At 45.8% G+C, this 22914-nt stretch overlaps 1 protein-coding gene across 1 annotated transcript in view; it reads right to left on the reverse strand.

Moving 5' to 3' along the window:
- The window catches only part of LOC125890225 (voltage-dependent N-type calcium channel subunit alpha-1B-like), a 657655-nt gene that overhangs the window by 183746 nt on the left and 450995 nt on the right, over nucleotides 1–22914 (reverse strand). Inside the window, exons 20-22 of the mRNA XM_049578752.1 lie at nucleotides 19127–19192; nucleotides 3015–3806; nucleotides 1336–1529 (exon numbers count right to left, since the gene is read on the reverse strand). Coding sequence (XP_049434709.1) covers nucleotides 1336–1529; nucleotides 3015–3806; nucleotides 19127–19192 — 1052 coding nt within the window. The remainder of the gene's footprint in view (nucleotides 1–1335; nucleotides 1530–3014; nucleotides 3807–19126; nucleotides 19193–22914) is intronic.

The raw sequence follows: 22914 nt of genomic DNA on the forward strand, positions 1-22914 counted from the left end.
TACCTAATAATGGCTGATTGACAGTTACTTTTTTTTATATAATGAAGATGTCTTTGGCACAAAATTGGGAATAAATAACAAAAAACACACAAAATAAAAAGCAACAACATAAGAACATCAGTATTGACTATCATCCAAATTTGAAACATTGGTATCGGCCTGGATTTTCACAATCACAGAACAAAACTCAAAGATCAAGTGTCAAGCGACATGTTTTTTCTATCAAAAATACATCATTTCCACTGAGTGACACTCATCTAAAGTGTAAAGCACTCAACCATGAATCAGACTGAGGAGGGTCATCTGTGGGGCCCCACTATGGCTCAGGGGTCAAGATGCCAACCACTGATGGCAACATTCCCCCTTCCTGTACAGTCTGAGACCTTTGTTGCATGTTATGTTTATTTGTTCACTTTTATGATTCTATGACACTGATCTTGTGTCTTTTATCAGTTGTATTAGTGTAAAAATACGACATTAGCAGCATATTCATGTCATTCCCTTTTCCTGCCTGCTTGCTACTGTAGACCTCAGGGCCGCAATGGAAATAAGTCATGTGACTTTACTGTGATATCCTGATGACCCGGACCCGGATAAGCGGAGGACGACGAGTACGAGTACGAGTACGAGTACGAGTACGACCAACCATTTTATTCTACCAATTTAATTTATGTAACCTTTTTTCCATCATTGTTAATGTATTACTAGTATTCATTTTAGGTTTTTTTTATTATACTTTATTTTTTGCCTTTTATTTGTTTGAGTGTATTGCAGAGAGATAAATGAGGCAAAATGATTTATTGAGAAAAGTTTTGGCAGAGATACTAACTCCACAGCCGTTATATTCCCAGGCTGGAGCAGACTTTGGCAGTGTACCCTGCAGAAAGGAGTCTCAACCTTCACAGGTGCCCCAGTATTTATTGATGGTCAAACTGGTCCCCCTGAGATGGTTTTTTGGTTCCGAGTTGTGTTTGGTGCTTTTACACCTGAATTCCTATATTAAGTTTAAGTGGCATTTGACATTTCCATTCCTTTATCAGCTTGACAAGTCTTGCGTCTTAGTAATATTCATTAAGACCTGATGACTGTCTATATCTGACTCCTGAAATACATTTTTGTCTCCTTTGGTGATTATTGTACTGTCAGATTTCACCACCCATGGGGTAACTATACAAAATTGAACGGTACATGCAAACAGCAAACAATGCAGACACTAATCTGTTGAAGAAGTTCCTCATCTCCTGAGTACTCAGCATACTGTCCTATGAAAAAAGATCCTCAATGTACCTGCCATAATGATATATGTGCATAATGCAGGCTTCGGTTAGTACTGACTTTGTATGAGGGTGGTCTCTCCAGGTGGGGAGGTGATAGTCACAGGAGGAATTTGGATGGAGGTTTGGCCTGTTCTTCTGACATTCCTCTGGTTGTCTGAGTCCTCTGGTTGGTCAGGAGGCCAGATGCTCCCCCCAGAGCCCTGCAGGGGGGAGATGGCAAGGGAATCCCCCCCTGGGTCACAAAACCTGTCCCTAAAACAGAAATAGCATCTTAAATATTATTATACAGTATATTCTTAAATGATATCTCAAACTGATGCCTAGGGGGTAAACAATGATTGTGTAACTTGCCACCACTGTCAGTGAAATTAATTTGATATAACAAAGGCTAATGGGTGTGACAAAACATTACAGACCAGTGGAAGAAAAACATGTTGCTGTAAGATGACAGAATGTCAAAGGGTTTAATATTTAATCCAAAGACAGAATCTTTGATGATCTCTTCCAGTGCAATTTTAATTTTCCTGCCAAAAGGCAAGTGTACCTCAGAATGATCAGGATGGTGATGTGCTTTCATTGTTTACGCATTGTTTAGGCTCTGTCTTGTTTGAAATCAAACAGTGACAAGTTTTAAGTGCTAACTTTCAGCTTTAGGAACAGTATTCCAGTCACACTGTGGCTTTTAAAAGGGGTTTCTGATCCATATGGGGTGGGGGCTGCAATACATGGTGCTACATTCCCTGAAACCAAAATATACAGCAAAATATATGACAACAACAAACATATATCTTATATTTAGCGGTATAAAAGCAAATTTTTTCACTTTCTTTAATGGGACACACATATTACTCATTACAAAGAGTACACTGCCCTCTGTATATGAAGTTGCGGGAGGGTATGTATTATGATATGTGCTCTATGTTCCATGACATGATTACAGATTACTTCAGCTTAGATTTCAACTGAGTTCATTTTTCTAACATAGCATAGCTGAATAACTAAGCATGTGTCTCACTGCACAACACCAGACTGAAGAGAAAAGTAATTTATCAGTTAGGTTGTAGACTTCAGATAGTCAGTAGGTGTGTTTCCTTCCACCTGCTTTTACAAGCATTTTCAATTTTGAGTGAAAACTCTACTTCTCTAAGAAAAAAATATCTAAATGGTTTTTACAGTTAGAAGCATATGACCTAAATGTCTACTGAGGCCTCTGCTCCTTCGAAGAATGCAAGTAGCGACACCAATTGTGGTTTAACTGGTGCTCCTTCAGTTGTGTCATCTTGTCATCCCCTTCTTCTGCATTTGTGTCATAGCACCAGACTGGAAGGTTAGTGCTATGCCAACTCCTATTACTTGAACAACAGTAGTGAATGGAAATGCACATTGCATTTTCTTTTAGCAATTTTCTGAAAATTGGTTAAAATTTGCATGATTTACATCCCGGTACTAAATATGACTTAAGTTTATTTTGACTTTGACTCAAATTGTAGGGCAATTCCAACATTGTTCATCTGATGTGGATGTTAACACTCTCAAATGAAATCTGAGGGTCAGCCATTTAAACTCATAGTTAATGTTTCATTTCAAATCTAACATACTTGAATACAGATTTAAAAAAAAAAAAAAAAAAAGTCTACTGAGAAACTGTAGTTGATCCCTGTTAGCCAGAGTTCAGAGTCCTGTAAGGTCACTGTTCAGAAAAAAAAGTATTAACTATATGGTAGTTTTGATTTTTACCTATGGCTGTGGGTCTTCTCTCTCTCATTGGACTCCTCTCCTTTAACTGTGGCTTGGTCCCTGGATCCATGAGTCCGTTGTCTCCTCCTCTCTCCACTGGCCCCACTGTCTCCTCTGGGATTCCTTTCCCCATCCCTGTTAGATGAACGTCCATCTTTGTGGCAGTATCTTCGTGCTCCCCTCCCTCCACTGTTCACAGTCCCAATGCCCCCTCGAGACTGCCGGTGTGAATGATGATGCCGATGCTCTCTCTCACACATGACTCCTCCACCTCCACTGTCATCCACTGAGCTCTGATGGTGATGTCTCCTGCCTCCTTCTCGGCTGTGGGACCTCTCGCACCTCCCATCTTTGCCCCGGCTGCCATTGTGGTCTTTGGAGCTGCTATGGTGGACATGGTGGCCTTCACCCTTACAACTGCCACTGTTATCATTCATCTCCTCTCTCGTTCTGGCCCGATCCCTATCTCTATGGCGGTGGTGGTGGCGGGGATGGTGAGGCACAGGAGGGGGAGGGTCGTCGGCAGTATCTGCCTCCTCTGGCATACAGGGCTTATGATGGTGATGCTGATGGCTGGCCAAAAAAGGCCCGTCATGAGGCTCAACAACAAGCGGCCGGTCAAGGTGGGTTTTCATGTCTGGCCGGATGTGGAGAGCCGAGGACAGGCGGAGATGCTCCTCAAGCTCCAGCTCACTGTAGAGGGCCTCGCAGCTCGCCTGGTTCTGCCTCCTCAGCTGATTGGCCCTCTGCTCCCACACCGACATTGTCTTCATTGACTTTTGCTGCTCCTTACTGGGGAGGAGCAGAAGAACCAGACAAATCAAAACCACTAAGACTGAGTGCAAGAAAAACACTGGAAATCATTTTCTACACATTCTACTTTGATGTAGTGTGACAATTTGGTCACAATAGTTATTTCTACAAATGCTATTGGCATCATTCATGGAGCACTGACACGCATGGTTTCTTTTGAAGTGTGACACATTCAGTTTGTACGTGCTTTATACTTCATGGCACATAATACCAGTAGTATATTTCATTTTATATTTCAGGATGGCACACATAGTCCCTACATGCTGAATGATTTACAGTATGATCTAAGTGCAATTGAGCTTTCAACACAGCAAACTACTGGGTCCATTTATCACAGTCTACTGTGGAAACAGCTTGTCCATGGATATGTCTGAACAAAGGCCAAGCATGGGCCACATTACCATGATTTGACATGCTACTTTTTTGTCAGTGTTTGTGTGTAATACAGTACTTTGAAATGGCTGAATGCATGCACTTTTGATACTGAGTGAACTAAAAACAGTGCTATCTTCATGGTGGGAAATTACATCTTACAATGCCATCTCTTTATGGGGCATTTCATCAGAGTAATCAATCTGTTCACTGCACAGATTAGGAACAGAAATTACTGTTAACTGTTAACTTAATCCCAAACTCCCCATTATACTACAATAACGCTCTCCATACTTACCTACAACATACGGTATATAAAACCTCAAGAGCAAGTATATAACACTACCCTCTTTAAGAGGTCCTGCTAACAGGTGAATGGACAATATGGGACAGGACTCACTGAATGAACAGAAAAGCCCATAACATAGTGTACATGACGGCGCAGGGCAACTCTGTTTTATTTTGCTTTCAACAACATAAATAATGTGATCATGATCAAGTATGCAATAAGGAATCATGTAATCATCATGATAAACCACCTTGCTAGCAGGTGGTTGGGTTTACCTCAAGTAGTGATGAACTGGGGTGCAGACATAACTCCTAAAAACACAAAAAGGGAGCAACAAACAGAGAAACAAACAGAGGGAGAGAAGGAACTTGAAAGGGACAGAAACAGATTACAGACAAAAGCACAAAGGGGGGCTAATAAGTGACAAGGAAAGAAACATGTACAGTAGGTAGGCAAAATTATACAAAAACCAAAAATAAATTGTTTTTGCTGGGAAGAAGCAGGGAAATAATGGGGACAGGATATAATGATACTGGGCTTGCCTGGTAGTTCTCTTTCAATGCTTCACAACAGGTTATGCCTCCTCTCATAGTGAGGCATCACACTGATGCTTCTTAGGGCTCTAGTTTCGCAGACCGGGCAAGGTGGAGGTGCAGCGCACCTGCGCTTCGCCAACTGGGTGTGGCCAGGCGGATTTTGCAAGTTTGACACATCGTGCGCCTGGCGCAGCTACTCCTCTTTCCCACCTCCGTCCCTCCTACCTGCTCAAGTCGGAAAAAGGGAGGAGAGAAGGCGTGGAGTGGGTTTTACACACATCACACCAATCAAATGAGCCCCTCTCCTCACCCTTAAATGCACCGCACAAGGCGTAATGAGAGTTTACTCAATTCGCCATGGCAGAAGAGAGCAGCAGCATCAGTCGGTCAAACTTCTCCCAGGAGGAAACTGATGTTTTGGTCCGGGAGGTCCAAGCTCGCAGTGTCTGAATATACGGAGCTGCGAGCAGACCTCCACGGGCTGATGATGCAAAAGTAGCCTGGGAGGAGGTCACCACAATTGTAAATCAATGTTGCGTTTCTCTTGTGCGCGTGTGCGCTCTCTCTTTCTCTCTCGCAGTCTCACTCTGTTTCTTTTCTTTTGACTTTTCTAAGATGACAGATGCTTAATATATACTCCCTATTTGATGCTGTGGCTGTTTGTGGTTGGCTGAGAGGGATGTGAACTCATTAGTTTGCAGCTGTGTTAATCAAATCACGTTGGGTTTCCATTACTCGTGCCAAATGTGCCAAACGATGCCAATCCTTTTCGATCTGACATCAGATGTGAGGGGACAGTCGATATAAAGATACATTTATGTGCTGATTGCAGATGGTTGCATTGAATAGTGTTTTTTTGGCTATTTATTGCATCGTTAATGTGCCTGATATTCTGGAAACCTGCCTGTGAGGTTTTGGTGACGTGTGCGCACTGTCTGCCGGTCAGCCAAACTTCGGCTTACACCGGCTGCGCTCCCCCTGCGCTGACAGTAGACCTTGTTTCAGCTGGCGAGCTTTTAGCGCACCTTCGGCGAAGCCTTTTGGCACAAAACTGTCACTGCGCCAAGCTGGATCTGTCGACACCTCCCCCTACTGTGCCGCCACACCCATCTCAGCGCACCTCGGTCTGCCAAACTACCAAACTGAGCGCGCCTCAGGTTGCGCTGCTTGAAACTAGCTCTGCGCGGGGTCCGCCACCCTGCGCTGCGCCGGGAAACTAGAGCCCTTAGAGTTATTCGAGTCACCTAAAGTTGTTTTCCATAGCATTTCTTTCAACATCTCACTACATAAAATGTGTTTGTAGCACCCTGCTAGTTTTGTTTACATATTGTTTGTTTTTTTAAATATGTATTTATCTGAGCAGAAACACAGTATGTCTTAAAATCTGGGCTGGCTTAATTATGGGTGGCGTATAATCCCTTTAATATTGTGTCGTTTTGAGAAGACCTTGAATGTCTCAGGTCCTCTTTCCTCTGTGTGCAATGGGTGGCAAGGTATCAATTGGTTATTAGCCAGTCAGAGCCAATTAGAGATTAGTATCTTAACCTATGAGGTTCTTAGAGGAGGTGGGACTAGGAAGAGCAAGAAACACACGAAGAGTGAAAAAAACAGGTGAAACTATAAAGACATTGGTCTCATTCATGAAACGTGAGCAGAAGGAATTTGTGTGTAAACTATTCGCAGATGGAAATTTACATGCGTGTCCGCATTCATCAATATTTTACTAGCTCCGATGTTTTCGTAGCTACTAACAAAATTTACTCCTGCTCCTGACCACTCATAGAGCTTGTGTAAATTTAGTAAAGCACATAAATATTGCTTGTCACTACTGGAAATTTCAATTTTAACTCGTATTGCGCTCTGTTATGTACACAATACACAGATGCCTTTGAAACACGTAATCTAAACATGACAAAATATTAAAAATATAGCACATTTAGTTAAATTAGTTGGCAATTAGCAGGTTTAAGATCCAGATTAGGTTCATGATTGTGAATTATCTATGTAAATCGACTCAATAGATTACACGTTCTTTCTACATGTTGAATGATGATAATAAAAATATCCGTAAGGACAGCCGGATCACAGCCTTTTCAGCCTCAGTGCCTGGGTTCAACAAGGGCAGCAGGTGGTGGAGCCACGAAGGAGCACATGCCAGCTGAAAGAATTATTTGAGACAACACGTTTTGTTTTGTTTTGTTTTTTTTTGTGGCTTTTTTGATCATTTGAATCAGGGCTGCCCCTGACCAAATTAGGGCCCTAAGCGAAATTTTATTTTGAGGCCCCCATCCCAAATGTATCATAGGTACAAAATGACCGTACAACTTGCCATTTAACTTGACAACCTTTACTGGCAATAACAAATGTACTGTAGATACAGTAGTTTGGCTTTATGAGTCAAATAAAATAAAAAATTCAACCTGAAATAAATAAATAAATATTAAATAAAAATAACTTCAAACTGAAATAAATAAATAAACAAATCTGAGTCACAAATAGCCATCAATTACTCATCAAAAGAAAGTAACTTCCACCACCTCAATCCCCCACCCTTGATTAAACACTGAAAATAAAAAAAAAAAGAGGGAGACAGGTTTTTCCTATTTAATCTTATTTTGTTACACTTCTCCCTCTCCCCTCTCTGGAGGCATCCAATCTCCCTCAGCCCTCCGCCTCTCCCACCTTAATTAAACACTGAAAACAGAAATAAAATACAGAGACATTCTTTTCTATTTTTATCTTATTTAGCTATATTTCTCCCTCTCCCCTCTCTAGGAGCATCCGACCTCCCGCCCGCATATACCCCCGAGGCTCGGATCTCCCCCTCCGTGGAGCCCGCCCGCCCTCCCGTCCCCGCACACACTCCTGAGGCTCTTTTGGACGACAACTCTTCACCTGCTGCAGCTCTGCAAGTGCCTGCCAGCGCACCCCTCTTATTGTTAAGATGTCCAGTGCTGTCAATCATTGCAGCGACGCATGGGCGGTCAGGTCTCTTCTCTCCTTCCTCGAGCTGATTCTACGCGCGCCTCACGGTAGCACATGTGCGCATCCATTGCGCATATGCGCAAATGCGTCCCCTCGCGCAAAATGTGGCCCCCCATGGAAGATGAGGTCCTACGCACAGCGCATGTTTTGCGTTTAGGGAGGGGCAGCCCTGATTTGAATGAATAAATCTGATTTGAAAAATGTTTCCTTCTTATCTCCTATTTCAAACGAGCTGCATGTTCACAAGTGAAAATGGCATCATTTATGAGTGCAGACTGAGGATATATATATATATATATATATATATATATATATATATATATATTTTTTTTTTTTTTTTTTTTACAATGTATTGGCCAACTAAGATATTCACGCAGGTGTCAGCTGTCGCCAGTGACAAACACACAGTCCCAGTGTGTGCGTTACTTTGCATGAAAGTTTTGCTCTTCACTTGGACAAAGGTGTGCAGGAGACTAAAGCCCCTTTTACACTGCCAGATTTTCCACGAATGTTGGGCCATTTTGCTGGCAAGCTGCGAGCATTTAGACACACAGAGCCAGATTGGCGAGTTGATCCAAGGTGGCCAATTTTCTTGGAGGGTAGTCATATTGGCTGGACCCTTTTAGTTTAAACAGACAGAGGCAGCCTTCCGCAATGGGAGGGGCTGTTGAAGATTTGTGGGAGGAGCTGTTGATGACGCCGCACATGCGAGCCAGTGGTGGTGGATAAACAGGAAACGGCTAATAGCAGGAATCAGTGAGCAGCTAGTACTAGTAGCAAGAGGGACACGCAAACCTGACAGACACTACAGTAAAGATGAGCAACTGGGGAGACAAGGAATTGCACAGCCTCCTTGCCCTTGCAAACGAAGAGGCCATTAACCGTCAGATGACAGAACAGGCCGACTTATGAGAGAATCGAAAGTATCTGACCAGCCGCGGCTTCCCTCCCACGTCACTGGTTATGTCACCCGCTGAGTTACACATTTTGTTACTTGCTCACGCCCCCCATTGCCCAGACAAAGGCGCATTCTGTATGAACAAAAGTAGGTAGGCAGCATTTTGCAGCACTCCCCGATTTTGTTTCTATACTGCCAATGCTGAAAAAAGACTGATTGGGCTTTCCTGCAAATTTGCATGATTCCTATCTAAAAAGGGTTTAAGGTTGGACTATTAAACAAATATTTTGACTGCTGGTGGAGTACATGGCCATTTTTTGTCATTTTACGATGCTTTCACCTCCGAAGAAAGACTGAGACCCGCTGCTCCACCATCAGCTGAGAGACAGTGGGGTAATACAGCATGGAGAGCATTTCACTGCTTACTTGGTGAATTAAGGACTTATTTTTACCAAACTAGAGCTGATCATTTTTGTGCCCATGACCAACAAATTACTGGGATACCAATCTAATTCAATAACCCAACGTCTGATTGTGAAACTTTGGTGTTCAGGGTGACCAAGATCACACTTTAGGAAATGGACATGAAACCACAACCACTTTCTCTCAACCCTTTTGACACATAAGATCCTTCAAATTCTTCTATGTGTTTGGGGATCTAGTGTTTCTGTTAGCGGGTTGGCATAAACCCAAAAGCAGTACGTAGGATCGCAGAATCAGTTCAATCACAGCTTCTTTTATTTTCAGCACACAGTCATGTTCAGGACAGACAGCAGAGAATAGTCTGACTAGAGCACAGTTCGCTGAGTCTTTAAGATGGCAGGAGAGTAAGTGCGCATGCGCCCGCGCGTGCAGCCTGTTGCAGTCGCTCCTGCTTGTTTTTCTCAGTTTTCTTACTTTTTTGCTTTATTAAGTTTGGTATTTGTGCTTGCTTTTTGTGATTGTAATTTTGAAACTGCGCCCTCTCAAAACATGCTGACTGAGAGAGTTGTACTCGTTTTCCTCACCCTGGAATTACTTATTTCATTCGGACCTGGCACCATTACGCAACAACTTCATGGCCGCATTGTTTACTCCAGAGATCAGCTGATCGCGCTGAGGCCGGCCGGCTTGGCGGCCGGAACATCGGAGATACCAGCTGAACTGTGGAGGAAAACACACAGAGGATGCAGGGGAGGAAGTAAACAGCGGCAGAAAAAAGTAGGGTTGAGACAACGGAGGCTTACGGAGAAGAGAAAATATAAGCCGTGTCTCCCCTCTCTCATCATGGACAACGTGAGGTCACTGGCAAATAAGATGGACGAGCTGACAGCAGTCGCCAAAAGTCAGAAGGAGTACCGGGAATGTAGTCTGATGTGCTTCACTGAGACATGGCTTCACCAGGACATTCCTGACAACAACGTCTCCATCAGCGGCTTTCAGACTGTTCGGGCCGACCGGGACTGCACCGAGCGGTAAGCGCAAAGGAGGGCTTGCTGTTCTCGTAAATAACCGCTGGTGTAGTCCTGACCATATTTCTATTAAACGAATCTGTTGCCCGGACATTGAACTGTTTGCTGTTGGACTCAGGCCGTATTATTTGCCCAGGAGTTTTCACATGCCATTATTGTGACTGTTTACATCCCCCCCTCTGCCAACCCGACGTCGGCATGTGACGTCATTCACTCCGCCATAGCCCGCCTGCAGACTAAACACCCGAGTGCCTTCATAGCTATCTCGGGTGACTTCAAACATGTCACCATGGCAACAACATTACCCACATTTACACAGTATGTGAGCTGCCCTACCAGAGAGGAGAGGACACTGGACTTGCTGTATGCAAACGCCAAAGATGCATACAGCTGCTCTCCCCTCCCCCCTCTGGGTAGGTCAGACCACAACCTGGTGCACCTCAACCCCTGCTATGTACCACTAGTCAAGAGCCAGCCAGCGACCATGAGGACAGTGAGGAGATGGTCGGAGGAGGCTTATGAGACACTGCAGGGCTGTTTTGGTGTGACAGACTGGCAGGCACTCTGTGAGCCACATGGGGAGGACATCGACGGGCTCACAGAATGCATTACGGACTACATCAGCTTCTGTGTGGACTCCACTGTCCCAGCCAGGACTGTCCATTGTTACCCAAATAACAAACCGTGGGTAACAAAGGACATCAAAGCCATCCTAAATGCAAAGAAGAGGGCCAGGGAGGAGGTGAGAACAATACAGGGGGAGCTGAAGATGAAGATCAGGGAGGCTAAGGAGCGGTACAGGAGGAAGCTGGAGAGGAAACTCCAGCAGAACAACATGAGAGAGGTCTGGAGTGGAATGAGGACCATCACTGGCTTCAGGACCAACAACCACAGAGGAGTTGAAGGCAGCGTGGACAGGGCCAATGAACTGAATCTGTTTTTTAACAGATTTGACACTGCTGGACCTGCCCCCGACTCTTCTGCTGTCTGTCTTGGTCAAACATCACCCACTCTGCCCTTCTCCCCCACTCCTCCCTCTCACACCTCAACACTCTCCTGCTTGACCCCCCCTCCTCCTTCTCCTCACACCTCCTCCCCCCGTGGTCACACTGACTGCTCTCTCCATCATGAGGACTACACCCCTCCCCCACATGTCGTCACCTCCACAGTGTGCTTCACTGCTGACCATGTGAGAAGACAGCTGATGAGACTCAACTCAAATAGGGCTGCAGGCCCTGATGGTGTCAGCCCCAGGGTGCTCAAAGCCTGTGCCCCCCAGCTATGTGGAGTACTTCAGCATGTCTTCAACATGAGCTTGAGTCTCCAGAGGGTCCCCGTGCTGTGGAAGACATCCTGCCTCGTTCCTGTGCCTAAGACGTCGCGTCCCAGTGGCTCCAAGGACTACAGACCCGTGGCATTGACCTCCCACATCATGAAGACACTGGAGAGACTCGTCTTGGAGCAGCTCCGCCCATGGTCAAGCCACTTTGGACCCCCTCCAGTTCGCCTATCAGCCCGACTTGGAGTTGAGGACGCCATCATCTACCTGCTCAACCGTGTCTACACCCATTTGGATAAGCCGCGAGCACTGTGAGGGTCATGTTTTTGACTTCTAGTGCGTTCAACACCATACGTCCAGCTCTACTGGGTGACAAGCTGACAGCAATGCAGGTGGATGCCCCCCTGTTGTCCTGGATTGTAGACTACTTGACTGGCAGACCACAGTATGTGCGCTTGCAACGCTGTGTGTCAGACAGAGTGGTCAGCAATACTGGGGCCCGCAGGGGACTGTCCTCTCTCCTTCCTCTTCACCCTCTACACCACGGACTTCAGCTATCGCACTGAGACCTGCCATCTTCAGAAGTTTTCTGATGACTCTGCTATAGTTGGATGTATCACCAAGGGTGATGAGGATGAGTACAGGGCTGTTGTGGATAACTTTGTCACATGGTGTGAGCAGAACCATCTGCAGCTCAACGTGGCAAAGACAAAGGAACTGGCTGTGGATCTGAGGAGGACCAAGACACCGGTGACCCCTGTTTCCATCCAGGGGGTCAGTGTGGACATTGTGGAGAGCTATAAGTACCTGGGGGTACACACTGACAATAAACTGGACTGGGTTAAGAACACTAACGCTCTCTACAGGAAGGGCCAGAGTCGTCTCTATTTTCTGAGGCGACTGAGGTCCTTCAACATCTGCCGGACTATGCTCAGGATTTTCTATGAGTCTGTGGTGGCCAGTGCTATCCTCTATGCTGTTGTGTGCTGGGGCAGCAGGCTGAGGGTGGCGGACGCCAACAGACTCAACAAACTGATCCGCAAGGCCAGTGACGTCGTGGGAATGGAGTGTGACTCTCTGATGGTGGTGTCAGAGAGGAGGATGCTGTCTAAGCTACGAACTATCTTGGACAATGTCTCACACCCACTCCACCATGTGCTGGTCAGGCACAGGATTACTTTCAGTGGGAGACTCATACCACCAAGATGTACCACTGAGCGCCACAGGAAATCATTCCTGCCTGTGGCCATCAAACTGTACAACTCCTCCCTCTGAGTGGCCCTGTGACTATTTCACCCACTGCAATAATTTAATCTAACTTGTGCAATAACCCCATTCACCCTGACTGTATATATTTTGTTTGTGTAAATAATCTTGTTCAGTTTACAATATATATATATATATATATATATATATATATATATATATATTATTATATATATTATTTAACTCTATATTTGTTAATACTATTGTTTAAATTTCTTATATTTTCACGTATCTTTCCTCTCTTGCAAGGAGCACCTGTAACATAAACAATTTCCACTCGGGGATCAATAAAGTATTTCTGATTCTGATTCTGATTCTGATTCTGAGTGATCTCTCTGGTGAGACAGTATCTGAAAAAGCAGGCTGGACGAGGGCACAGTTCAGAAGCCTGCGAGACACAGACGTGCCCGTACAGGGAATACACAGTCAGATGAAGAACAGAAAAATCACTGCAGACCGGAGACCGCGGCAGACATCCACCAGCCGGGCAGACAGAAACCAGGAGGACAAGGCAAAACTCGTGGTCAAGGACAGAAGGCTGAGGTGGTTTACCGGGGATCAGACAGAGCAGGCAGGTCGGGAACAAACAGGGTCGGAACCATAGAGTCAGGCAGGAAAACCTGGAAAGTCTCGCATGGCAAAGAATAATCTGGCAACTGGTGAGTGTGGGACTGGGGCTTTTATGCTGGCTTGATTGCTGGGGATGAGCTGCAGGTGTGGGTGATCAGGAGAGTGAGAGCAGGTGTGGCTAATTGGCAGGGCCCCTGACGTCCTAAAACAAACCTGGAGACGTGAAAGGTTGGGTGAACTCTCATGGACTGGGAAAGCTTAAGCCGGACTGCCACTGGATTGATGATCTTTTCTATGACGAAGGGACCCATGAACTTGGGAGCCATCTTGCTGGACTCGACCCACAGAGGAAGGTCCCGGGTCGAGAGCCACACCTTCTGCCCACCTTATACTCAGGAGCCTTCGAGCGCTGTCTGTTGGCAGAAGTGATGTTTCTTCCTGCAGTTTTCAGGAGAGCTGCTCGGGCTTGGGCCCAGGTTCGACGGCAGTGGCAGATAAAGGCCTGGACAGAAGAACAGGCTGCCTTGCCCTCCAGGGCTGGGAACAGGGGTGGCTGGTAAGCATAGGCACACTGGAATGGAGACAGGCCTGTGGCAGAGCTGGTCACGGTGTTGTGGGCATATTCCACCCACAGCAGTTGCTTGGACCAGGAGGAGGGGTTCTTAGAAGCTGCACACCATAGTGCAACCTCCATCTCCTGGTACACCCTCTCGGTCTGGCCATTAGACTGTGGGTGAAACCCAGAGGACAGACTGACCGTGGCTCCCAAGAGACTGTAGAACTCCTTCCAGAACGCCGATGTGAACTGGGGCCCCCTATCCGACACCACTTCTGCAGGGATGCCATGCAGCCGAAAGACGGCTGCTGAGCTGTTTCCTTGGCCGAGGGAAGCTTGGACAAAGGTGTGAAGTGGGCCATCTTGGAAAACTGGTTCACCACGGTGAGAATGGCCGTATTCCCCTCAGAAGGTGGCAACCCGGTGACAAAATCTACAGATATGTGGAACCAAGGACGCTGAGGCACTGGACGGGGGTTGCAGGAGACCGGGCAGAGCTTGGCGAGGCAACTTCTGCTGATTGGGCACTGACGTAGTCCCTGACGTCCTCATCCATGGTGGACCATCAGAAGCGTTGCCGAAGAATGTCCCGAGTCCTCTGCATTCCAGGGTGACAAAACAAACGTGATGCGTGGGCCCACTGAAGCACTTCTGCCCTCAGTGCTGGTGGGACGTGAAGACAATCAGTGGGGCAGGTACTGGGCCCCGGCTGGCCTTCGGTGGTGGCTCTCACCCTTTCCTCCACCTCCCAGGTAAGTGATGCCAGAATGCACGGTGCTGGGAGGATGGTGTCAGTGGCGGCTGTCTCCTCCTCCCACTGAAACTGGCGAGACAGGGCATCCGGTTTGGAGTTGCGGGATCCCGGTCTGTAGGAGAGGGTGAAGTCGAACCGGGTGAAGAAGAGGGCCCACCGTGCTTGGCGTGAATTGAGTCTCTTGGCGGATTGTATGTATTCAGGATTCTTCTGGTCAGTCCATACAAGAAACGGCTGTCTGGCCCCCTCCAACCAGTGTTGCTACTCCTTCAGCGCCAGCTTCATGGCCAGTAGTTCCCTGTTGCCGTTGTCGTAATTTCTCTCCTCAGGAGAAAGGCACCAGGAGAAGAAAGCACAGGGTTGGAGTTTCTGGTTGCTGGCCACCCGTTGGGATAGGATTGCCCCCAACCCTATGTCGGAGGCGTCCACCTCAATTATGAACTGCCGTTCTGGGTCAGGGACTTGGAGGATGGGAGCTGAAGAGAAGCGGTCCTTGAGGGTCTGGAAGGCCCCTTCAGCTGACAGAGATCACCGGTAGGGAACCTCGGAGGATGTCAGGGTAGTGAACGGGGCTGCGATGGAGCCATAATTACGGATGAAACGTCTGTAGAAGTTGGCAAAACCTAAGAAGCACTGTAGCTGCTTGCGGTTTCCTGCAACTGGCCAGGCCGTTACATCTTCCACCTTGGCTGAATCCATCTGTAGACCTCCCTGGCCCACGATGAACCCAAAGAAGGGCACAGATGAGGCATGGAACTCACACTTCTCTGCTTTAACATAAAGCGAGTTTTCCAGGAGGCGCTGCAAGACAGTCTGAACATGATGAACATGTTCATTCAGGGACCTGGAGAAGATTAGAATGTCATCCAGGTAAACAAACACATATTTGTTAATCGTGTCCTGGAGGACATCATTAACCAGTGCCTGGAAGACCACCGGGGCGTTGGTTAGGCCGAAGGGCATCACCAGATATTCATAATGTCCTGTGGGGGTGTTGAAGGCGGTCTTCCATTCATCCCCCTCTCTGATGCAAACCAGGTGATAAGCATTGCGGAGGTCGAGCTTGATGAACACTGTGGCCCCCTGGAGTACTTCGAAGGCTATGGAGATCAGGGGTAGAGGATACCGGTTCTTGATGGTGATTTCGTTGAGCCCCCGGAAGTCTATGCAGGGTCGTAGCGTCTTATCCTTTTTCCTCCACAAAGAAAAAACAGCCCCTGCAGGAGATGAAAAGGGGCGAATGAGCCCAGCTGCCAGACAGTCATTGATGTAAGCCTCCATGGCTTCTCTTTCAGGGCCTGACAGAGAGTACAGGCGGCCCTTGGGGGGAGTGGTGCTGGGCTTTAGGTCTATGGCACAGTCATAGGGTCGATGCAGGGGCAGAGAGGTGGCCTTGGCCTTGCAGAATACCTCTTTAAAGTCGTGGTATTCTGTGGGAACTCCGGAAAGGTCGGAAGAGGAACTGGTCTGTGAGTTCATTGGAGGGGTGAAAGCATCCTTCAGGCACACCCGGTGGCACTGGTGGCTCCAGCCCAAGATGACCCCTGTGGCCCAGTCTATGTGGGGGTTATGGCGGCAGAGCCATGGGTACCCCAAAATCATGGGGTGTTCAGGTGACGGAAGGAGGTGAAACTGGATGGTCTCATGATGATTGCCTGAGAACAGCATGTGGATCGGCAAGGTCTGATGTGTGACTGTTCCCAGCAGGTGGCCATCCAGAGCAGTGGCAGGGATTGGGCAGGAGAGTGGACTCATCTCAATCCCAAGCTGCTTTGCCAGACCCTCGTCCATGGTGTGTGAGTATTCACATGAGTATTCCATGAGTATTCCCCTGGATCTGCCTGTGCTATGAAGTGGGCGGAGCTGACAGCAGGCGAAGGTCCCCGTTGACGTACTGGAGGGTGGTGACGAGTGGCTGTGTGTCTTCTCTCCCTCTGTCGGTCTCGGACGCGTTGATCCACTCTAGTGGCAAACTCAATGAGACCGTCCAGCGTGGATGGCAGGGGGTAGGAGACCAGCTCATCTTTTATATAATCTGCAAGACCATCCAGATATGCATCACAGAGAGCAGGCACATTCCAGTCGCTCCGTCAAGCCATGGTCCGAAAGTCAATGGAGAAGTTTGCCACAGTCTGATCTCCCTGATGCATGGAGAGCAGCGTCCTGACTGGATGAACTTAGGATCTGGTGCTGGAGCGGGTGGTGCTGGAGCAGGTGTGGCGGCAGAGGACAGCACAGCGGTCAGTTGCTTCACCTGGGCTGTGAGAGCGGTGAGGGCTTGAGCTTGAGCTTCCGCGGCTTGCTGGAATTGAGCCGCCATCTCCACCATTCTCAGCTCATGCTGTGTGAGGACAGTCTCGATCCTCTCAAACCGGTTCTGTGGGTGTGCTGGGTCCATGACTGGCCAGATTGTACTGTTAGCGGGGTGGTATGAACCCAAAAGCAGTACGTAGGATCGCAGAATCAGTTCAATCACAGCTTCTTTTATTTTCAGCACACAGTCATGTTCAGGACAGACAGCAGAGAACAGTCTGACTAGAGCACAGTTCACTGAGTCTTTAAGATGGCGGAAGAGTGATCTCTCTGCAGTCTCTGAAAGAGCAGGCTGGACGAAGGCACAGTTCAGAAGCCTGTCAGACACAGACGTGCCCGTACAGGGAACACACAGTCAGACGAAGAACAGAAAACTCACTGCAGCCTGGAGATCGCGGCAGACATCCACCAGCCGGGCAGACAGAAACCAAGAGGACAAGGCAAAACTCGTGGTCAAGGACAAAAGGCTGAGGTGGTTTACCGGGGATCAGACAGAGTAGGCAGGTCGGGAACAAACAGGGTCCTAACCATAGAGTCAGGCAGGAAAACGCTGGAAAGTCTCGCATGGCAAAGAATAATCTGGCAACTGGTGAGTGTGGGACTGAGGCTTTTATGCTGGCTTGATTGCTAGGGATGAGCTGCAGGTGTGGGTGATCAGGAGAGTGAGAGCAGGTGTGGGTGATCAGGAGAGTGAGAGCAGGTGTGGCTGATTGGCAGGGAGAGACTGAGGTGCATTCAAGAGCAGAATGTGACAGTTTCTCCGTAAATTGAAGAAACTTTTCATTGTCAGTACATCTTGAGAAATTCAGATCCACTTGGGGTTCAGTTAAACACTACTTTGATACATTAAAGATTCTATAAATTTTTTTCTTTTGTATTTCTCTCCTGCTTTTTATGTAATATTTTTTTGTAAACTACTTAAGTTCATAGTGGTGTAAGATGCCAGTTGGCATTTGAGGCAGCGTGATTTGTTCTGTGTTTCTGGAATTTGGAGGTAAGGACTGGATAAGGGAATGATGGAGTGGGAGAAAATGGAAAATTATGTATACAGTGTATGATTATGTTCTTTGCATTTTTGAGAATGAAAATATTATGCGTAAGAAAAAAATAACTGTCAATCTCAGTTGTTTGAGCTACAATGTACCGTGTTTAATTTATGGAAAAAATGAACTTTGTCAACAAAAGAAATTACAACAATGTGCCCTAAAGTTTTATACAATGTAATAAGAGAGTAATGGTGTGTGATCTAATCTGCTTGCTGACAACAAAGCCTTAATAAGAGACAGTAAGACAACCTAATAAGAGTTTGCTCAGCAGGTTGTCATACTGTCTCCTATTAAAGGTGCTACAACTGTTTTGGGTGTAATGTGGTAAAATGTAAGGTATCTCCTGCTTTTATTATTGTTACTGAGCAATCAATATACTTGACAGCTTTCAACTAATTTTTTAAAGTTATTCAAGAAAGTAAAGCTTTCTTTAGTGTTTTTGTTGCATGATGGTAAGGAATGAACTCAACAACTGCTATTTCCTACTCAGTCACTTAGCATATGTCTGTGTTTCCACTGAGCAGTCATGTTCTTCACCTATATAACACAAGTCTAAAGCTTACACAACAGTAAAAATATACAATACATACTTACAACTGACTTGGGAAAAAGAATCACAATTGGAAATATACATAATGAATACAAAGTATGAACAATGTCCTGTTTTTATACAGGAGAGGTGCAGTGAAAATAGTCATTCTCAGACAGAAACATGTCAATCACAAATGGGCAGATACCATGATCGCTGACAAAAACACTCATGACACTTTACAGAGAAACAATAAGAACATAAATTGGGAATGGAAATAACGAAACACCATGCAGCTCCATCAGAAGGTGTGATCACAGAGGAGCTGTTATGTTGTTTTGGATAATTCACACAGAAGAATGACGTGATGACACCAAAAGAAGACAGAGTTAGACAGCAGAAGAAGAGGGGTGATTGGGGGCTTTAAACATAGTAACAAAGAGGTAATAACTCACAGTGAGTTAACGCTGCAGATGGATGAGTTGCTAGAGTGCGCGTTACCTCGACTGCGTGTTAGAAAACTGCACATGCACAAAACAAAAGTGGGGGAGAGGGAACATCATAGAATGAAGTCAGAGTTACAGCCAGACACCATTCAACATTTCTCTGTCTTCTCTATGTCCTTTGATCTCCCATCATGTTTCATTTAATGCAATGGGCAGTCAATGACTGAGACTGAACCAGACAGGGAATGCCACAGAAATGGTCTGTCAGGGAAATCCTGACTGCCATAGTGACAGTTTTTTTCTTCTTCTGTTTTTATGCAAATGGAGCAAGGGAACTACCATTAAAGCCCAGATATGACAGGGTAGGGTTATACTAAAATCTACAAACAGGCTCAAGATAACTGAATTTTAGGGATATTTGTTGTGGGAGAGCAGCTCTGGATACAAGAATAATGTCATGGGTGATCCTGAAAAATCTTTTGCTAAATAGTCGGGGCAATAGCAAAAACCCAGTAATGCTGCAGATCAATTGCAGCAGCAAGTAATGCCTGTGTGAGGACACAAACTATTTTGTGCTGCGACAGGCAATCATGTCAAATCCATGGATTTGGTAAAGTCTACTGATAAGGCATCCTTTAAATAAACCAGCTAGTAGCTATCTGTGTCTGTTAGCTGCTTGGTGCCGAGCAGGTAGTGTACAGTGCGTTTTTCATAAGAAACTGTCTGCTTGAAACAAAAATGAGTTCAAAGAGGCATAAAAGCACCACAGAGCTGATGAGGAACAGCAGAGTCAGTGTAGCTGACGCTCATAACTGTGTATGTTTTTTTTTTATGATATGTTATGTACATTTATGGTGGCCTTGTTAAAAATATTTCTGCCTCTTTTTTTTTTTTTTTTTTTTTTTTTTAATGTTTATGAGAAATACGTCCTTGAGTCACATGAACCGGAAGTGATAAGCGAGAATTAGAGAGAGAGAGAGACGAGCGAGGATGATAACACAACGAACTTTTGTGCTCTTAAAACTGTCTACTGCTGGTTCTCAAGGCGAACACGGTAAAATTGTTTTGCTTAACTTTGTTGAGCATTTGTGTTGACAAATAAGTGACTGAAATGGATGTTATGTGATTATTGAAACGCTTTATTTGTTTCTAGTTTTCACAGTGTTCCATGGCTCCGAAGAGAAATAAATGATCGTGGACATCAGAGTATATACAGTGAAAACGTGTCCTAATCCATCCGGAGGCTTCGGCATGCAACGTAGCTTCTCATCCCACGGCAAGCTACAGGCGAGCTACAGACAAGCTACAGGCAAGTTAGGAGCTTCGGCACGCAACGCTGCTTCTCATCCCACGGCAAGCTACAGGCAGGCTACAGGCAAGCTAGGAGCTTCGGCGGGCAACGCTGCTTCTCATCCCACGGGGAGCTACAGACAAGCTACAGGCAAGCTAGGAGCTTCGGCGGACAATGCTGCCTCTCTTCCCATGGCAAGCCAGCAGCAAGCCACAGTCCTCGGCGTGCAACATTGCTTCTCATCCTGCAGCAACCAAGAGCTACAGGTTTCAGAGGACATTCCCTGAGCAGTTTTAGGCTACAACGTGAGTCCTCAGATTAGACTGTGTGTATTTATTATGCCTCAGGAAGTTGATGGATAGAATATAAGACACGGATTAATCATAACAAAAAAAAAAGGGTGTGTAGAAGATATAATTTGAATGTGCCAATAACAACTGCTATCGTTTGCTTTTGTTTGTTTGCAAGACTGAAAAGTGAATTCGTACCATATATTACACAGACTGAGATTGTTTAAGATTTATTTGGTTTCTATAAGTTGAGAAGCTAAACTCAGGTGCTGACAAAGTGTTAAGTGTTATTCTTGGGCTGTTTTGGTTCTTCACTGCCAATTACAGCTGTTATATCCCTGTAAATTATCGTACTCACCTTGCCTTCTCCATATGATAATTCTTGAAGGTTCAAAATGTCTCAAAGTGGTGATAGTCAGTCTGATGATGCGTCACAAGGGCAAGAGGAAGGGGAGATAGATGAGGGAAAAGGTGTAGCATCTGAGAAATCTGAGACAAAAATAAGAAAATCCTCTCGTGAAAGGCGATTAACACCTAAAATGCAGGAACTGAAAGAGCAAAAGTTAATTCAAATGGAGAAGAAGTTTAAAGCAACATATGAGAAATGGAAAAGTAATGTAAAAGACATTCATACAAGGTTAAAGCAAGTGTGCTCTGAGGGTGACATGTGTAACATGATGGATGGAGCTGAGAGGCTAGAGTCCGAGTTAAAGGAGATATACGACAGCATTCGACTCCAAACAGCACCAAGTCAAGAAATTCGGAGAAAGGTTGATGCATGCTCAGCTGTGACAGCAGACTTACTGCAATTGATGAGCGTGTGTCTAATGGAAGAAGGTGAATTTGATGCTGTAGCAGAAAGATTAAGCTTGCATGCTACTTGATAATGACTATGCTAGATCCATATATGGATCTGCAGCCTCCAGGGTTACTGCACCCAGCTGCCACCATTCTGACCATCCCTCCGAGTCACCTAGCATTTCAGCTAAGAAAGCAGAAGTGGCTGCTCAGTTGGCTGCAAAGAAAGCTGAAATTGATATGGAAGCGGCCATTGAAGCTCAGTGTCAGCAGTTGAGGAAACTTGAAAATCAGAGAGACATTGAAGTCGTGCAGGCAAAGTTAAATGTTTACACTGAAGAGGAAACAAAGGAAAGGGATGGGACATGCAGTCCTGTACGCAGCAAAGTGAATGCTGCAAGCCCATTCATTCACTACATCCCAGGTCAAGTACGGCAAATTGTGCAAAATGAGACAACATTGGTACAGACATTACAAGAGTCATTAGCTCTTTCTCGCCTTCCAACACCAGAACCTACTGTCTTCTCAGGTGATCCTTTGAAGTTTACAGAATGGAGCACAAGCTTTAAAGCTCTTATAGAGAGGCGATGCTCTAACCCTTAGGCCCCTAGGCTTTTCTACTTACAAAAGTACATAGCAGGGGAGGCAAAATCTTCTCTTGAAGGCAGCTTCTATCGGAAAGACAAAGAAGCCTATCAACAGGCGTGGGAAAGACTGAACGCCAGATATGGTCATTCCTTTGTAGTGCAACGGGCCTTCAGAGAGAAGCTCAATAGGTGGCCAAAGATTGGTGGAAAAGAGTATGTCAAACTGAGAGAGTTCAGTGATTTCCTCCAAACGTGTAGTAATGCTATGCCTCATATAAAGGGTCTACAGGTTCTGAATGATTGTGAGGAGAACCAGAAAATGCTGGTCAAACGTCCTGAATGGGTGACTTCCAGGTGGAATCGTTACATCACAGAGCAGTTGGATCGGGGCAATGACTATCCAAGCTTTCATGAGTTTGCATCATTCATCTCTAAAGAGGCACGCATAGCACGCAATCCAGTGTCGTCCTTACATGCTTTAAGGCACTCTACAGAGATACCTAGAGAGAGAGAGATGAAGCGCTCAAAAGCAAACACATTTGCCACAAATGTGAAGGCCCCAGTTCCATCGAGCTCCACAGCCAAACCTGACTTTGATGAAATCAAGTCAAGAGATGCTGAAAAAACAAAGAAATGGAGCCTCCCATTACAAAACTCAAACACAGGTAAGTTTTTTTGCTGTGGAGAAAATCACTCCATACATAAATGGAAGAGGTTAATGGAAATGACAGCAGAGGAAAAGAAAAAATGCATACATGAAAATAAGCTGTGTTTTGCATGCTTGAGAAAGGGTCACAATTCTAAGGACTGTAGAAACAGACCCATGTGTGG

Source organism: Epinephelus fuscoguttatus, linkage group LG6, assembly GCF_011397635.1.
Source record: "Epinephelus fuscoguttatus linkage group LG6, E.fuscoguttatus.final_Chr_v1".
Taxonomy (NCBI): domain Eukaryota; kingdom Metazoa; phylum Chordata; class Actinopteri; order Perciformes; family Serranidae; genus Epinephelus; species Epinephelus fuscoguttatus.